The sequence below is a fragment of the Struthio camelus genome, chromosome 2 (genome assembly GCF_040807025.1).
Source record: "Struthio camelus isolate bStrCam1 chromosome 2, bStrCam1.hap1, whole genome shotgun sequence".
In the NCBI taxonomy this organism is placed as follows: Eukaryota; Metazoa; Chordata; class Aves; order Struthioniformes; family Struthionidae; genus Struthio; species Struthio camelus.
The window spans coordinates 56019097-56038144 of NC_090943.1; the positions used below are offsets into that span (position 1 = coordinate 56019097).

Genomic DNA, 19048 nt, shown 5'->3' on the forward strand with positions numbered 1-19048 from the left:
AAAATATGAAGTCTAATTATTCTGGCTGTGATCGGCAGTTAGGTAATAGAGTAACAAGCAATACATTCATTGCCTAAATCACTAACAAAAGTCTGCACCAGCTACTTGTGGTACTGAAAGAAAGAGGACACAGAAAGCAAAAAAACCAATCAGATTCCAGACAGGAAACTCATAGCAGGAAGAGAAGCTGGTGCTGCCTAACCAATGGAGCTTGGGTGAACACATAACATAGGGGCAAACAGCTAGCTGACTAGAGAGTGAATAATAGGTGCGTAAAAGAAATGATGCATAGAAACAGCTGACGAGCAGCTTATATAAAAGGGAGCAGAAGCACAGACTCTTGGTTTGTTATAACCTGCTGGTTTGGTGCGCCTGCATGCTGTCCGACCACCGGTACAAGGCATGTTATGTCCTCAGTTGCCCTACATAAAGTAACCTGCATGACAAACGTTGCCAAGTAGCGTGGCTGCATCATGCTGAGGGTGTCTGGCCCTTTGAAGAGAAGAAACAGCCCCGAGCAGCTAGAAGAAGCGTAATTGCACCATGCAGTGAGAGGAGTGGGTCCTTGGAGTACCTGCAGAGCCAGTAGTGGAAAGGACAGCAGCAGAGTGTAATAAGCAGACCCTGGAAGGCACAGTCACAGAGATCAGTAGGATTTATGGCTGCTGGGGGGAAAAAAAAATTGGTCTTGTAGTTAGTAGGATCAGAAAGGGTCAAGAGAGATTTCTGAACCTAGCAGAAGGCACAAGGACATTGTGTGGGAGGGAGCTTCTCTAATTAAAGGGCATTGAGAAATCTGACTAATTTGGAGTGTACACAGAGCTGGTTACATGTGCTTTGGCACACGCAAGCATGCTGTGGTTGGGGACACGCACTCTGAGGAATGCACGCTGAGCACTTCACAGTGATTCAGAAACTCATCAAAAAGAGCTCTTAAAATATACCACTGGGTGAGAGGAGCTTAGGTTTGCAGCACAAAGAAGCTGTGAAGTTTAAACCCTGCCTAAAAGCCTCTGCACTCACCTCAAAACCTTGCTCAAAGGCTTTAAAGGGAAAGACAGTTTCTACTTGTCTTCAAAGCTCCCAAAGTACTTAAGGCTATCACTATATTGGCAGGTAATGCAGTGTAATGCAGTGCAACTGGAACAGATCTGCAGAATGAAGATGGACATGATGTCCACGCTTTACTTTCTGGGGCGATATTACTTCAGCTGCGCTCTAGTGTGGCTGCTTGGAGTGAGCACCAGGTAGCAGTTGTGGTGCATGAGGTGCACTCATGGAGCACATCTTTGGGCCGAATTTAATCTGAAGCAGATCCTGTTTACTCACTTGTGACTGCTCTATGATGTGAATCAGAGAAGTGGGGGCAATCAAGAGTTTGAAAATGCACTCTCAGTGCAAACTGAAAAGCCGATGCAGACGTATGCTAGAATTGTGCTTCTGGGCCTGCCCAAACTGCTAGCCCCAGGAGGCAGCTCAGCACCCAGCCTTCCTGCAGACCACAAAGTGGCTGGCCCTTGCCTCACCTCATCTGCAGGATGTGCATCCAAGGCACTTTCCAAATGTACCAAAATGTTTGACATTCTGGTGACAAAATGTGACAAGATACTGGTGAAAGGAAATGAGAAGACAGCTGGAGTGTCTTCCCTTCTTCTCCTCTTTTCTTTGAACCACCTTCAGATTGGAGTGGTGAAGGGTAGGCTCAGCTCCCTCCTCCTCCTCCAGAGGGGAACCGAACCCCTGTTTACCACCTACTCGGTAGATGCTCAAGCCATCAAAAGCTAGAGGATACCCTAAGGTGAAGCTCTATTAATGCTTGTTACTTTGAACCAGATTATATTATTTCATTACTAGAGAGAGAGAATGTGAATAAATAATTCAGGAGTTAGGAGAGGGAAAAAGCTTGGTTTGAACCACAGCTATAGGATACATTTCACTTTAAAGCACTTACTTAAGCCCTACGGTTTCTTCAAAGACCACCTTAATTATAGGTACCTACAATCTTTTCTAGAAAATCTTAAAGCCGCTACACTCATCAGGGAAACAGTGGTTTCCTCACTGTCATTATTCTAATCAATGAAATGAGCCACATTTACCATATGATTTCAAGGCATATGATTTTGCGCTGTCTTGAGCAGCTGTGAGAGTACAGAACACAGAAATCCTGGTTAGAAGGGACTTCTGGAGGTCCTCTCTCATCCAGCCTCGCACTTGAGGCAGGAGAAGTAAGAAGAAATCAAAAACAGTATCGAGAAACAGCAGGAGAGGAAGGATAAAGTCATGAATAGGAAAGCATTTTATTTACTTGCAACAATGATGATATTTCTATTTTAATTTCATTTTGAACTGAGCCTTGACTAAAAAGAGGAAATAAAGAATTACTGGTACAGAAAAAATAACCTCAAGTTTTCCAACACATCGAAACAGGTTGCTTCTTCTAAACATTGCGCTCAGATCTCAATTTCCAGCTAGAAGCACCTGGAACTTCTGTAGCTTCAAAGGGGAAAGGATTAGAAGAAACTCAGTTTGTGAAAACAAAATCTGTTTGCAGGAAAACACTCATTCAAATCATCTACTGCTTGAAAAAATGTTTTGAAACTGTTGAAATGTTTTGCTTCCAGAAGCACGTATTTTCAAATCAAAAAGTTCTGATTTGTGGGTTAGGCTGCCTTGTCGTAGTAAAATTTATGGATAAAGTATGTAAAAAGTTGGTCTCAAAATGAAACATTATACCTCACATTTTTTAGATATGGATTTAAGTTATTTCTAGTTTAAGAAAAATTAGACTTGTTTTTGTCTTGACAAATTGCATGAAATCGTGTTTTTCAACCTGCTGCCTTCCACTGTGATAATCTGTGCAGGGAGAGCAATATCCTGTGTTACTTTAAGTGCATAATGCTAGACTGATGCACATTTTCTTCTACGTATAGCACTTAAAAGATTTATCCTGTCCTACTGGGAGAGAATTTCCTTATCATTTTTGTTTTAAATAAAAGAATTTATTATTGCCCATATGCACAATAGCAATAACAGTTTTGCAATTCCTATATAAAACTGGAAAAGCTATGAATGCCAGTTTGTTCAAAAGGTAGTAGAATGAAGAGTGGTATATATTCTTGGATTTTCTCGAAAAAAAAGACGCTCTGAGGTAAATTTATTTTGGTGCACACAGACTACAGGATAAATACAGGCATAAGTAGGTCAACTTTAAGTTGACAGCCCAGGGTTGGCTATAAAATAATTACATTCACGAATAAAATCCAGATAAAATTTCCACCAACTTTGGCCGCATTTGGATTTCACCCCAGGTATTTTTTTTTTTCAGGAGACACATTTCTTTTTGCAGTGAAAAAAAGACAAAGAGCCATTAGACAGTTCAATATGGGATCAGGCTGATAGAGTTAGACTTTAACCTACAGCTTCTCTAATGTTATATATTATCCATACGTCACGGAAAATCTGGGGTGGAAATAGCCAGAATTCTCCAGTACCCCCACCCAGCATGGCTGTCAATTAAAGATGGGCAAGTCCAGCCTCACAAATATACCAGAAACAAAGCATGACTGAACATTAAGATTGGGGCCCGTTTATCCTAATATTCAGATAAATAAGAAACCTCAAAATTATAATAATAGACATAAAATAAAGAGACATTGAGGGCCCCGATTTAAGTAATAAGAGCAAAGTATGGTCAGTATGAGTGACTACATCAAAGTCAATTTTCTCTATTTCTGTAAGTAAGTCAAGTAAATGCAACGCAGTGATTTGACCGAAACTGGGTGCAACGTCATTCTGAAGCTGTGCTGAATCATTTTGAAGCTATTATAGCCAGAGCTCATCTGGATCTCACCCATCAGGCCATTTTGGGCCTCTCCCTCCCCAGCACTGGGCCCCTGTCCCAGAACCAGTAAAGCCTGGGCAGGCGGTGCTGAGCAGGATGAGGGGATGCCCAGCACCCTGCAGGATCAGGCCTCAGGGGCCTTTCAGCAGAGGACACACACACCCCCCCCCAGCCGCTCCAGGGGGCACTGGCAGACAGTCCTTAAACAGTGAGCCGAATGCAAGGATAACCGCTATAGGCAATTTGGTATGCTACTCCACTCCTGGAAAAAAAAAAAAAAGTACATAGTTATTCAAGGTGGAATTGATCTCAGTTAATTTTAGGCATCATTTTTAGGCATTCCAATTTTAGACAGATGTCAGTATAGAACAAGACTTGCATACAGCATAGGAGCACCTCTATATTTACACCTATGTATATATCTATGTACAGCAAAGGGCTGCTGCAGCCACCTCAGCTGGTCACCACACATCTGATTCACATGATAGATAATGCAGAGAAATAGGCACTTTAAGGGTGCAGTTCACTTGACCTGTTTGAAACAGCACAGCTCGGAGGGTAATGACAAGTTGTCCGCAGAGCACACATGACACCGAGCTGCAGACGCCTATGCTTAGGGCAATCTCACCGTTTCTGTCTGCGGGGATTTGCTTTCAATTACAAGTACAAGATAACAAAAGCACAACACGCCAGTGCTTTCTGAGATTTTCCCTCTTCTCCAACATCCTGCACTGAGCCACCGCAGAGTGGCTGCCCTGAAGGCTGCAGGAGCTGGCTCATCCTAAGAGTCCTAGCCATCTCTGTAGGTTAACTGCTGCCCTATTTTTGTTGCTGTTAATATACCTTCAGTGGCTTTCCATTGCAGATTCATTCACGGGACTCATAAACATAATGACCGACATCATTTGGCGCTACACTGGAGATTTCGTGGCTCCCGATCTCGTCTGCAGAGTGGTTCGCTACTTACAGGTATAGAAACCACGTGCCCTCTTCTATACTGAAGCTCAGATGAGAGCAATAAACCCATACAAAAATGCTGTATAGAGATTCTCTAAGTAGCAGGAGTGCCAAATGCTAAAAAAAAAACATTTAAAATTTAAATGCTTTTAATTAAACCATATGAAATCCTTTAAACTTTGTAGACAAGGAAAAGGGAAAAGATTTGGGTGAGAATACAAAGATTTTCTTTAGTCTTCTTCCTTCTTTCTTCTTTCAAAAAAGGTTTGCAAATGCTATATACAGAGCAGTGTTGTAGCTGACATTATTTTATGAAAACGTGTCTCAACTGCTGTCTTGTATACCTTCTGCCCCAGGTGGTGCTTCTATACGCTTCGACTTACGTCCTCGTATCACTAAGCATAGACCGATATCATGCCATAGTTTATCCAATGAAGTTCTTGCAAGGAGGTAGGAGAATTTCTGCACCTTGCTACCGCTATAGATATTATCGGCTAGCTCCATTTTGTTAAGAAAAGTTCCAAAATTATTAACCTTGTTGCCATGAATTATTCATTCCTGCTGTAGCATTATTTGGACTCCATTAGTTTTCCAAATGGTAACAGAGTTGTGGTTTCAGGATTTATTAAGCTGCACTTAGCCCTCAGCAGTTTTATAAGCATTGTGTTAGCAAGAATGAAATGACATTTAAAGAAGTATAGAGGTTTTCATTATCTTCCAGCTTTTTGAGAAAACTGTTATGGGCAAAAGCTCTCTCTTGTACAGCTGTACTGACTTTAGGAACTACAGCAGGAATTTCTTAACTATGTCATCTATTTATTCACACTAAAAATAATTGGGATAGAGAGGGAAGTATTGAGAATTAATGTGACAGTGTGATCAGAGAACTTCAAAAACTATACAAAATAAGTTTGGGATACTTACTGTTTCTTATAATTTCTTCTACTGTTTGTCATTTTTATAGCACTCAGAAATATCTTGACTGCTTAGCAATACATTTAAAGAGCACGATTTCTTTTCTACAGAGCTTAAAGTCTAAAGTTTAATATATTGCACAGAGTGAATAAACAGAAGTTGCATGTGGGGAGGAAGGGAAGTAGTTACAGGGACCACGATGCTTGGAAGATGCACTTTGACCAGACACAAATATCATTCTTGTTTTGGAGCAATGACGGCATTTGACAGCATACTCTATTAAGGGGATCGGTCCGTTCTGGCCTTAAAAAACTATGAATCAATCACAGCTCAGGAAGCTGTGCAGCTTTGGCAGACGTTAAGATCTGAAAACTTCAAATACTTGTGTGAAGCTTAGCCGAACACCTCCCAGCACACAGACCAACTTTGTTCAGGACGGGGAGGCTGCTGCGAAGGTTTTGGCAGCAGCTTGGCAGAGGTGGGAGGTGCTCCGCATGCCTTGCTGGCATCTCTTCTTCGGGTGCGATATGGGAAAAGCAGCACTAGTTAAAGAACCTGCTGGGCTTAGTAAGGAATTTGTTTGTTAATCTTTGCAAAGCACTTTGAAGTTGGGGAGGAGGTGGGACTCAAAAACCTTTATAAATGCCTTTTTATGTTGCTAGGCAAAATTCAGCAAAGGAGAAAGGACACAGTGTGTGTGATTTCTTTCTTTCCGTGGGCGGAGGGCTGCCTTTTACGACGGCGGCCTCGATTGAACTCTCCCTGCCGTTGTGGGGCCGGGGCAGCCAGGTCCCGCCGTCCCCATCACGCCCGCAGCAGCTCAGGCCACCGCAGCATGCCACCTGCGTCGGGCCTTTCTTCTGTCCAAAGTCGCTGTTTTTACACAGGACATCAATGCTGGGAGCTGAACCGTAGTTGATGGTACAATAAAGTGATAATGAGCTGAAGAGGGCTAAAAACCCAGCCTGGTTTTCTTTGTCACGCTCACTGAAGCCCAAGTGATCCAGGCGGCTTTACTGAGATGCTGGGCAGAAAGTGGGGACCATTACAGGACCCCGCTTTTCGGCTATGGCGCAGTCAGCCTCTGAAGTGAGCACAAAGTCACCACGCAGAGCTCGGGAGCTGTCTTCAGCTCGATCCAATGTCCTGTATCTACACTACAAAGGCTTTTCTTTTTCTTTTCAAAACTGGGGAAGAGCTGGCATTGCATCCAGCTGAAGGGCATGAGAGGCATCAGCGGGGGACGGCTTTCGAAAGGGAAAGCAGACCACGCGCACGATCTGACCAACTCTGCCTGGCTCTCGCAGTGCTATTTATGCCGTGATTGACATATTTGATGAAGCAACACCGTATAATCACCCACACTTGCACATATTTAAAGGGGAAAAAGAGGCAGCTGTACATTTAGAAGAACGATCAAGTGAGCTCTACTTACCATAGCAACTTCCTGCAGTATATAAAAATATTAACCTTTTGCACCCAGCTATTGCTAGCAGAGCTTTCCTGTGTGAGGCTTCGGGAGAGTCCTGTTAGCTATTTTGCAGAAGGAGAACAAAGAGAACTAGCCTTTGTAACTGGTGATGGCACAGAGAAACTGTAAAAACAGTTCTGAGTCCACCTCTGGCAAATAATTATTGCTTTTTCTTTCCAAAATGAAACACTCATCCCCTCTAAAAGACCTTCAGCCAAAAACCAAAAGAATTGTTTCTTTTTACTTTTTTTTAAAAATTACATTTACGCCTAGCATTGAAATATTATGTTGGGGGAAAAAAAGCGAAACATTTTGCTTTGAAAATGTCAAACAATTTGTTTTTTAAAAAATGTCGTGTTTTAATTACCAGCCTCAAGCTATGTTAAGAAACCATTTGAAAGAAGTTGTATTTTGCAGGGCTTCTAAGAAGATTAACTTTGTCAGTTAAATATTTTATACTCACGTTCCAGAGACATAAATAACCACAGAAAGTGCAAGATGTGGAAGAATTAAATATTCTAATCCTAACACTTCTACTGTGTAAGAGGAATCTAGTTCAACAACCATAAGGGTCATTGAAAAAAATGTAAAATAAAGACCGAAGAGAAAAATGAAAACCTTAAAAGTTAGAGTTGAAGACATTTTATAAATATTTCATCTTATTTCAAACATACAAACATTATATAAACTAAACAACAGGAGACAATAGAACCGCCTAAGGAAAAGATAAAACTCAAATAGGTGTAAACAGTCCTCTCAGCAACTTTGGGCTGCAAATGATGCCAATTTGCACTACAGCAATGAGCTGCTGAAACAGCTCCCTAGGGGTCAAGAAGCAACAAATCTAACTGTTTTTAAAATGGCACTCGGTTTACGGAGGGATTGCACAGCATTGCCACTCAGTGTAGCAGGATCAAACTCAGCCCAAGAGGTGACTCGCAGCCACACGTTCCCAGGAACAGGCAGATGTGCACAAATCCACCGCAGCGATATACAGATGGCGGAGGCAGAGCAAAGGGGACCTTGACATGAAAAAGTCCATTAAAGAGTCAAGGCCAAAGCTGGGAGCAGAAGGCATGACTGAGATTCCTGCTCCAATGCTGGGTGCTAGTCTTGACCATTTCAGTGCATTAAACGCTTTATAAATGCTTATATGTTTATAAATAGCAAAAATATTTTTTAAAAGTTTTGAGATTGATTGAGTGGAAGTTCATATGTAGAAATGTGTTTGTTTATTAGACTCCATCTACACTTTACTTAGTTCTAGTCATGTGATTTCCTAGCTGCAACATATTTTTAGAGCGTTTATTAAAAGCATAATGTGGAAAAAAAACCCTACTTATGAGGCAGCGAATTAACATTAGTCAGATAAAACAAAACATCTCTTACCTAGATGTTATCAGTTTTCCATAAAGCCTTTTAGAAAAGCAATACCATATTCTACCAAAAATGAGAAATATTTAAAAAGGAAGATAAATGAAAATTACAGCTGTTTTATCAGACATAAAGATAAAATAACCCTCTTGCCAAATCCAAACTGCCCAACTGTCTTCAAATTAAGGGTGTAGCTAAGCAATACAAAAAATAAAGTACATTAACCAAATATAATCTTTTCCCGTACACATGGACCCCACTGAAGTTCCTATGTGTGTTGTTTAAGTAGCTAGTTCACAGTGTGAAAGGTCTGTCAGCAAATATTTTGTGATACTTGCTCCTTACATTCCTTTTGTTAAGTTTTTTCTGTTACACTTTGCAAAACTTCACAGTTTTCCTCTGCCTGTGCAATATTTATAGACTTAATCTAACCCTCTCACTTAGGTAGATGTCTTCAGAGTTCCCTTAAGGCCTAGATTAGCAAGGCTGTATTTTACTGAACATGGGTAGCATTTAAAAATGAGTAGGATAAATGAATATTTGCAACTGATGTTTTATAAAGCGTAAAATTACTTTTTGAATGCTTCTCCTATTTGCTTTCATATTGCTTCTTGAGCCTCAAGGAGCGAAAACGTTCTTCTTGATATGCATACTTTAAAGTGATTTTCTATTTCCATGCACAACCCCAGGTATTTTGCAGGCAGGTAGGACAAGAAAATATTTCAACACCAAAGCTGTCTGGGATCAAAATCTGTCCCCTCCTGTTCCTGTAGCAGCCTAACTGGAGAGGGGCAACTGCTGCTGTTGATCACTGGTGCACCACAGGCCAGCACTCCCCCTCCACTTTGTGGCTACAGTTACACGGATTTGAGCCACGAGATGCAGGTTTTTTGGAACCTAAAAGCTGTAGGGCTTTTTCTTTCAACCCACTGGTTTTTAGAAAAATGCCATGGTTGCTGTCAGGCGTCACCTGCTTTCTGACCGGTTTTTCCTGCTTGGCAGCAAAGGAGAGCAAAAGTTGAAGGGAGGCAGTAGCCTAGATGTGCAAACTCTCTGGGGATCCTCGAGCTCCCGATCCTCGCCTTGAGGTCCAGCAGGATCTCCAGGTGGCACCTATACAAGCAAATAAAACAGGGTTGAGCACGCCAGCACCAGGCCAGCACTGTCTGCCCCTTTCAAGAGTCGCCCCTCCTTGGCACCGTTTGGGCACATGCCCATCGGCAGAAGCGGGGTCTGATCCCTGGCATGCCACAGGGCCCCTCAGGGCAACCTCTTCAGGAGACACCTGGGCTATTGCAGCTTTTCTGGGGCCACGTCTCCTTGGGGCAGTGAGGGGCAGCAGGGAGGTAAAGGCAGCTGGCTGTGTGGTTTTGCTTTGAGCCTGAGCAGAGGCAGTTTCGACTTTTCTGAAAGGAAATGTTTTCTGAACTTTCTCACTGCCAGATGCATCAACATGTTTAACTTCCCTTCCGAGGAGAACATATTTTCCCCACAGTATGTTAGGACCTCTGCACGCTCCAGCCCAGCTCATGTCTTGAACCTGCACTTCCCGATCTCAGCCTTCCTCTGACACATGTAGGACAAAGGCTACTTCTTCTCTGTTCAAGTCCTGTATGGACCCCAGCTTTGCGACACCGGAGTAAGCGCTTGCCATAGGCAGACCCATGGGATCTTCCACTCGTCTGTGAAGTGGTCAGAGCACAATTTTTTACACCTCACGTTTCTGACTTGCTGACCCTGACCAGGGCCTTTGTCTAACACTTCTTATTCAATGGCCTCTTAGTGTCTTTAAATAAAACTGTTAAAATCCAAGCCTGTAAGGAAACAACTTTTTATCGTGAAATTCTCCTGCGCAGTCTTTTCAGCTTCAATAGGCTGCAAACCAAAATTCACTTCCTACACCCCGTTTCCTCCTCTTCCTCCCTGCCCTTCGTTCAGCATTGCTACAAAGGGCCAGCAGCACCAGCACCCGCATTAACACAGTCTGTTTAAATCTGTTGAACAGAAAGGCAGGCGAAAGTTCTTATTGGAGTGGCCTGGAGCCTCTCTTTCCTGTTTTCGATACCGACTCTGATTATTTTTGGGAAACGGCAGCTCTCCAACGGGGAAGTGCAATGCTGGGCGCTCTGGCCCGATGACTCCTACTGGATCCCCTACATGACGGTGGTTGCTTTCCTGGTGTACTTCATTCCTTTGATCATTATCAGGTAAGTCTGGTACCGGGAAGAGAACTGTAGTCAGCGACTGTGTGGTGAAAGCTGTTGAGTGTGCAATCAGTTTTAACGCTTTAATTTACCTCATTTATTAGGTTTTCATTTCCATACCTGCCTTAAAGCTGCTTCGGTTGCATCACATGCTGCACAGGTCACTGTAGATGGCCGGGGTGCTCTCCACATGGTATTAATAGCTAGAGGCATTTTTTCTGAACAAGAACTGAATCTCCAAATGTGTCCACTTATCTCTAGAGCTTTAGGCTTGAAATATATCTTTACAAATACAGTGTACAAGTATTATGACAAAGCACAGATTTAATGTAAGAACAGAAACTGCACTTATTCTAGTTACAACAAAATGAAGCTCTCATGCTTCATTGTACTAGAATTATATTTATTCACCAGGGTCCGGAAGAAACCCCCAATAATTTGAGGCTGTCAAGCCCATTTTAAAAAGTGAACAAACAAAATCCTTCCCATTTTGTAATGGGAAACCTGAACCACAACTATTTAACACCAATGTGCCCAAAATCACAAAGGCAATCAGGAGCAGCATGCCGTTTTAAACTGCGGTCAGTCAGTATCCCAAACCCTGCTCGGTGCTCTGTGACTGTTATTGCCTTCCTCTGGGGCCACTACCACTAGCCACTTTGTTTTGAACAAAAATTATTTAGCCATGAGGAGCTACCGGTACAAAAGCACAGTCAAACACTGCTGTGGAACCACCTCAAGAGCCCTGAGGGGCTGGCGGTGGCGGCAGCTTCTCCTAGCAGAGCCCAGATGTACTCTTTTCCTTTTTGCCTCTTTTTTCCCCTCTTTCAGCACAGAAGTTCCTCATGTCTGTCTCTCCTTTTTAGTGGTAAAGACAACTTGCTGGGATGCCTTTCTTTCCTGTAATTTGGTGTCAAGCTTTTTGGGCTATGAAGGAAGAGCGGCGTTTGCAGGTCCTGCAGACACCTCTCATGGCCGCGCTGCTTTTCTCGCGCGCGCAGTGGGCAGCGAGCCAGGCATCTCCCTCAGCTGCCTGCTCCATCCGTGCCCTTGAGGGGAGCAGGTGGTTTTGGTCTTTCCTACACGATGACAGAACTAGCGAGATAAGCTAAATACTAAAGCCTGTGCTCTTTTTTTAAGTTCCTTTTCAACTGACTTGGGCCTCGAAGTTTCGTACAGTTTAATCACAGAGATTTAGTTCTGCGGCTTCAGTCAACTCATCTAGCTGACTTTTCGATATGGAGTCAACGCTGGCCAGTGTTGCTCCCTAGAGCGAAGGGACAACTTTTATACTTTGCTTATAACACATTAATTTGCTAAACCTTCCTTTCTTTGTGTCAGATTGCACAGATATAAACAATAAACAAACCTGTTCTTAAACAAAGAATATCATAGCAGTAGAAAGAAAACTCCTCCCGGATTATCCAAATGCTCTTCTTTCCTAGACAGGATCATTCCTTCCTCTCTGTTGTTCTGTATCTTAAAACTAGCCTAGTTTAAAAAAAAAACCAAAAATTAATCTTGGGAACATGCGAATAAAGATGTGGGTGAACCTGCAGCCCACCTTTACCAGTAGACAGAATAAACACACGTAAAAAACAAAAATAATTTAACTTTGTGCAACCAATGACTCTAGAAGAACTTGAGGCCAGCAATTATTTGTGGAGTTTTGTTCTGCATTTTCTTAAATGGTTAACAATCAGGAAATCTGATCCAGCATTTTAAAATGTTTCAGGGAAAAGGTCTACAACCCATCAACTTATCGGTCATTCCCTAGATGCATAAAAATCTCTCTTTCATACTCGCATTTGCAGAAATGCACACTTGTCATCACAGATCAGCCACTCTCTTTTACATACCACGTATACATTTTTGGCAACAAAAGGCTTCTCCTCCCTGTCAAAAAAGATATTCAAACCAGGTCAGCTGACACAAGAGGAAGGAGATGCAGCGTGTCATGAATTCGCCCTGACAGTTGAGACACAAAGAAAACGTCCTAAACTTTTGGCAGCTGTAACCTCAAGTGACTTTCACACAAGAAGTTTATGGCACTACAGGAACTTAAAGCACCAGCCTCCGCGCCACAGGGCAGAGCGCTGCCCATCGCCTGTTCAAACGTGTTTCCGAGTTCAGCATACGCTAACGCAAGTGCTGAGGTCAAATTATTAACAGGTCCTAAGTGCTAGGCACTGCGAGGAGGGAAGGGGTGGGCACCCTGGAAGAATTTTTGTGCCCATGTATCTCTACATGTCAGTGATATTATTTTCTTCAGAATAGAGAGAGAGAGAGAGAGAGAGAGAGAGAGAGAGAGAGAGAGAGAGAGGACTAAAACCATTTAAAAAGAGGATTACCATCAGGACAAAATCAGCAGAGACACCATGAACAACACATGCCATCCAGTTTAGAAAGAAATGACTATTTTTTAAACTATGTTTTCCAGTTTTGAATTTCCGAGCATAAAACTGAGGGCTGCAACTGCCCAGCTGATGCTTCTGTAAAACATTTGTCAGCGTAGCCTCAAGGCACATTGTCTGTTCCTCTAAAATTGTTGGCAAATCCTGGAGTTTAAAACTCATCCACCTAATCTGGCTGCAACATGTAAATACCCCGGTATGCAGTTTGCACCTAAAGGATGTCTGGAACGGCTGCTAACATATGCAGAAACTCTCTTTCTCCTCAAAAGCACTGTTTGACTTAATACTTTCAGATGCACAGTAAATTTGATTGCCAAAGAGACACTGTTTCAAAAGGGTGAGAGAGATACCAGATAGGTTCTAGCTACGTGCTACTCTATTGAAAGGTTAACTATAAAAATGAAATGTGCTATTTAGTAAATTAAGGAAGGCATTTTATGAAGATTCTGTAAAAAATGCCATAACATGACAGCGGAGACACAGTCAATAAATGTGTAACTGAAAATCAAGAAATAGTATCTAAGAAGCAGGGAATAAGACTAAATATGTAGTCAAGATGCATCCAGCACTTACTGAGGAAGTAAAGCTTCACAATGCAGGCAGCACGCAGAGAAAGAGTATGGCTTTTTCTGTAATAATTCAGTTTTGTTTGCACAACTACTTTATTTTCTCCTCCACAGCATTTTGATTGAACTGCACTGCAGGTGCACGACACAATTTGGGACACTGTTCTGGCGGGATTAATTCTAAATTAGTTCCACCTCCTGAATCTGTAGAAAGCCTGTTCACTCCAGAGCAAAGTAGTTTACTGATGGCAGCACTTTTTCTGGGGCCGTTCATCCAAAGTGCATACAAGAGAGAAAATTCTACTTTTCAGGTGCCAAACTTCACCCTGTATTAAATATGCCACTTTGGCTGAGCAGTTTTCCCTTGTTACAGTCCAGGTACCATCATCTTTTAAGCTTCTCTCATCCAACCACTCACTCGTAGCGGAGCTGATTCCGTGTGCTCCTGACACACCGTTCAGCTAATTCACAGGGACTTAGGTTACTCATAACATCCCAGCACGTGAAATGAATTATTTAGTTGATAACCTTCACGTTCATTGTGAAAAGCCCTTCCACTTATGAGATAATCCTCCTGACGCAATGTGAGCAAACCCTACAGATTCCAAGCCAAAATGAGAACTATAAGAAAACAACAATCTGTCTGTCTGTCTCTCTCTCCCTCTCTTTTTCTTTTTAACAAAAGGGCAATCTACTAACAAAACTAGAACCGTCCAGAAAGACTTGTATTGTAGGAAGGTCTGTTCCTACCACTTCTTCACAACCAGGGTCTCAGCAATCATTTATCATGTAGTTTGTGGTTCTACAGCGAACATTATGTGTGATTATAATAAGAATGAACAAGACCTGAATACTGAAAAGATAATGAAAAGCTCCGATTAAATTTTTAACCCAAGTGTGTGGTTAGCTTTGAGAGCTGAGAAAAGGAAAGAGTGTTTGTTCTTTCCATCTAAAAGCTCCCCTTTTTCCTTAGTGTTGGTTAGAGCCAAATAACCTGCATCGTGTTCTTCCTTACAGCATTTAAAATTTTGACCTGTTTTTCCTTCTTGTTTATAATAAACTTTAGACTAAACTGCCACTTATTCTGTAGTTTATATTGTCAGCCTACCAAAAAGATCAGAAAAATGAATTAGGCAATCTGCAGTAATATGTTCTCTCCTATGTTTGGACAAGTGTCACCAGCTATAACCAAAGCCATTTATCCCACACTGAGAAATGCCAAGCAAATCTCAGAAAGAGATATTTAAGGGTGCATGTGTATATATATATATATTTAAATATATATATAATATATATGTAATATATATTTTAATATATATATAAAAAATGTGTGTGTCATATATTTATATATATTTGGCATTGCTGAACAGAGGTTAAAGATAGGTCAAATCAAGCGTACAGACTTCTCTCCTATAAACATTTGTACCTGGCTCTCCCAGGTGCTGTGATGGGGAAACAAGACCGTTATGGGCTTTCTGTTCTGTATCACTGCTCTGTGCCAAACTATAATTATATTCTGTCATTTGGATATTCAGAAATTCGGCTTTGTTCTTTTTAGCTGTTATTCACCAATAATATATTTTCTGTATTTTAACTTCACAAATGCAATACATAGATATTTATCTAATATAATTCCAGATGCAAGTTTTAAAAATCACAGAAGTACCTCTTGAAGTATAGTGAAAAAAAGATCTATCCACCATTTGAAATCAAAATTCCAAAGAGAACATTTGCTTTGGAGCAGAGGAAAAATAACTAGAAGGGAAAAAACATAATAAATTAAAAGATAAAATACGGAGCTCAAAACAAGGCACTTCAATGAGATAAAGAGTAGATGAAATAAATAGCAGTTGTCTGAACTAAATAGTAAGAATAAAAACCACATTAATAACAATAACAAAGGTATTTTTTGAGCTTGACTCAACGATTGCAATCGTGTTTGCCTGCAATTTCCACTTAAAAATAAAAAAGCCTAGGTCTTGCACATATCTACCTGTTATTCACTCATCTATTACATATGCCTACAATCATTTGTCTGGATAAAGTTACATATGATTTTTGCCTTGGATAAATGATCCTTTAAATTAGCTACCATAAAACATAATGCAGTTGCATTACAAATAAAACACAAGGAAAAATAGCCAACGCTGGATGATAAACGCAATTAGTAGGGAACTTAAAGTACCCTTACTTTTTGGCATTGTAAGGGCTCACTTTACTAGTAAATGTTGAGACTGGATGGGATGCTATCATAATGCAACTAGTTAATGTAAAATTTAAAAAGTCTGTGCGTAAAGAGTAGGCAGATCAATAATTCTTATAATGATTGTTAATGTAAAAACTTAGCTTAACCAGCAGACATTTTATTTTTCAAAAGAAAAATGATCTAGAAATTAAGAAAAGACAGAGTGGGAATTGACTCACAGTAGGATTTGTATGACTAAACATCAGTTAGTTAGTTAGTTACAGTAGCAAAGACTGCTGTAATTACTGATGGAGTATGAATTAACCAGTGCCATTAACTAATAACATGCTACAATGAACAAGCATCTTAGTTCTTCACAATTTGGATCAAGCTAAATTGCTTTTGGAGATGCAATGAATTTAATTTGCCAAGTTACATCCACAGTCTGAAACATATTCTTTTATTTTTCTGCCACCTCTACACAGGTAGGTGACTTCTCAGGGCCAGAAAAAAATCACTATAATTTCAAATCAACAGCACGTCCTTTCTATCTTGTCATCACCACAGTCTGAGCAACTCCTTCTCAAAAAGGATTGGATTCGTTTTCAGCCCAGATCTGACTACTTCATCTGAGCGCTTTCCTCCCTTTTTTTAGCCCCTCAGCTGCAAATAGTGGGCCATAGCAACTCAGATATTATTTTAATATCATAGTATGTATTAAAATCTTTGCGACCATAACACATATATAGCCCTCAAGAATCACCGGTTAGGGCTTGAAGAACAGTGCTCTAAGCACATACAGAAACAAAGAAATCTAGTAAAATCTGGACCTAATGAACCATACATCAAATCTCCCAGTGGCAACAAGAACTCACCCAGCAGCACAGCAGGTGGCACACAGGCAAATTTTGAAGTTCCATGTGTTGGAAAATAAGGTTTTTTACAATTACAGGCTTGCCCTGCACGCGTGTATGGTGTGCTTGTACCTCTTGACAGTGAATACTAAGGAACTTGATAACAAAAGGAGAAAACCCAAAGACTACGAAGGGACAGAATGGTGCACACCGTTGCCCAACACACTCCTGTCCATCTGAATACCAACTCTCACCTGTCCACCTCTTATTTGTCCAACTGCCATTTCATTTTTCATCAAGCAGGAATTTCTTCTTGCCCTTTAAGATTTTACCAACCACCACTTACCCCTCTATCCACCTTTTAAAGGAAGAAAAGCATCTACAAGCACATTCTGCAAGAAATCTTCTTTTCCCTTGAAAGCAAAATACACCTTTTGCTCCATAAACATCTACTTTCTTGTTACGGCTTTGAAATACCTCAGTAGGTGCCTTCGATGTTCTTCAATTTTGACTGATACATTTCTAGAAACTCCAGTTGTTTAGCTCTGTGCCACAACAGCAAGAGAAAAAAAGATTAGGCATTAATAAGATCTGGAGTCCTGGAAAGATCAAGGCATCAAGGCACAATTATGGCTGGCAGAGTAGCCACTGAGAAGTGTCCCTAATGTGACAAGTGATTCCTCTTTCCTCAACAGCAGTGTCCACCACTGCTGGACTCCTCCCAATAAGGACGGCTCCTGTAGACCCAGTTATAGAGAAAAGAGGAATAGAGGCAAAAACAGCAAAATAAATCCATTATACTGGCAACACTTTTTAAGTCCCTGGATTATACCAGGAATTACCTTTGCCCTGCACTTCTGAAAATTAAGGATTCCCGTGAAGAAGCATGTAACTCATACATGAAATGACAAGTGTATGCCAGGGCCCACTGTCAAACCCCTCTACTGGTATATTAAAAAGAAAGCTGCTATATCTGCATATTGCGAAAGGCTTGCTCTTATCAAGCTCTGCAGCCAAGAGGGCAGGATTTCTATGGCTGGAAGGAGAGCAAGTGAGAAGCCTGTCCTCATAATTCAATCATTAGGGCACATGGCTGAAAGTAGGAAGTCTGAATATTTCACCTTTCTTCTCATTGCCATGTATACATTTCACATTGAACTGCCATTAGGTAAAAAAAAAAAAAAAGAAAAAAGAAAAAAGGCAAAAAAAAAAAAAGCCATAAAGAGTGTCCAGGACCTGCTCTCTCTCATCAGAGCATCACTTAACTTCAGAGTTAGGCTCCTTCATCCTGGTGTCTGGGCATCCTGTCTGGGATGTGTCCAACAGGATCTAAATCAGAGAGGATATGATTCTGACTGCATATGAAAGGAACAGTCTAGCGATATCAGGATAGTGATAAAATGCAAACAGGATTCATAGGAGTTGGGCAGACATTTTCTTAAAATTTTCTTGAGATAACGACAATTATCATTATAATACATTCTTATTCATTGGAACAATCAAAAGAGAAATGATGCACCAATTTTCAACTATTGTCAGTACAAAGTACAAAGGAACTCTCAAGTGTACCAGCTGATAAACAAACAGGTTCTTGAAAAGCCAGAAGATAAAAGGAAAATGTTTGAGTCAGCTGGGAGCCATGCTGGACTTCTGAAGGGATTAAAAAGGGCAAGCTGGAGTCCGTGGCAGATGCATACAAAATCCTCCCAGAGTAAGTATGCTACTGCCCTGCTGCACAGCCCCGACGTCACATCAGACCTCCAGCTCTCACCTACCGTGTCCGGAAACGTAATGGCTCAAACCTGCACAAAAAGGAAACCTTCATCACACACAAATACTACCCTTGCAAGCGTATCCAATAATGAGAGTGCTGCAGGAAAGGCTCGTATATTAGTCTGAATGCTCTCATAAGAATAATTTCTCTTTCGATAATAAAAAAGTAAGTCATATGATAATATACCAATCACCTCTTGGTCTCTGTAAAACCCCTAGAATTAGCCTCCAGAGCTGCACCCTTTTCAAAGACTCACCAGTAAGGCTTATAGCAATTAATGCTCAGGCTGCCCCAGGCCCAGCCAAACACCATGGCGTACAGCAAACTGCACGTGACAATTTCTGTTATGACACTGGGTTTTTATACTGGGAAAACATGGCAACCCAAGTGCATTAGCTGAAATATATTAATTTTTTTTAACCTGCCCTACCCAACTAAAAAGGAAATTACCACTCAGAAGTATGTTTTTGCTTAGTGATTTTACCCGTACATT

General features: G+C 41.2%; 1 protein-coding gene across 1 annotated transcript in view; it reads left to right on the forward strand.

Moving 5' to 3' along the window:
• Nucleotides 1-19048, forward strand: part of NPSR1 (neuropeptide S receptor 1) — a 65021-nt gene that overhangs the window by 37551 nt on the left and 8422 nt on the right. The window contains exons 3-5 of the mRNA XM_068935875.1: nucleotides 4707-4810; nucleotides 5155-5248; nucleotides 10564-10765. Coding sequence (XP_068791976.1) covers nucleotides 4707-4810; nucleotides 5155-5248; nucleotides 10564-10765 — 400 coding nt within the window. The remainder of the gene's footprint in view (nucleotides 1-4706; nucleotides 4811-5154; nucleotides 5249-10563; nucleotides 10766-19048) is intronic.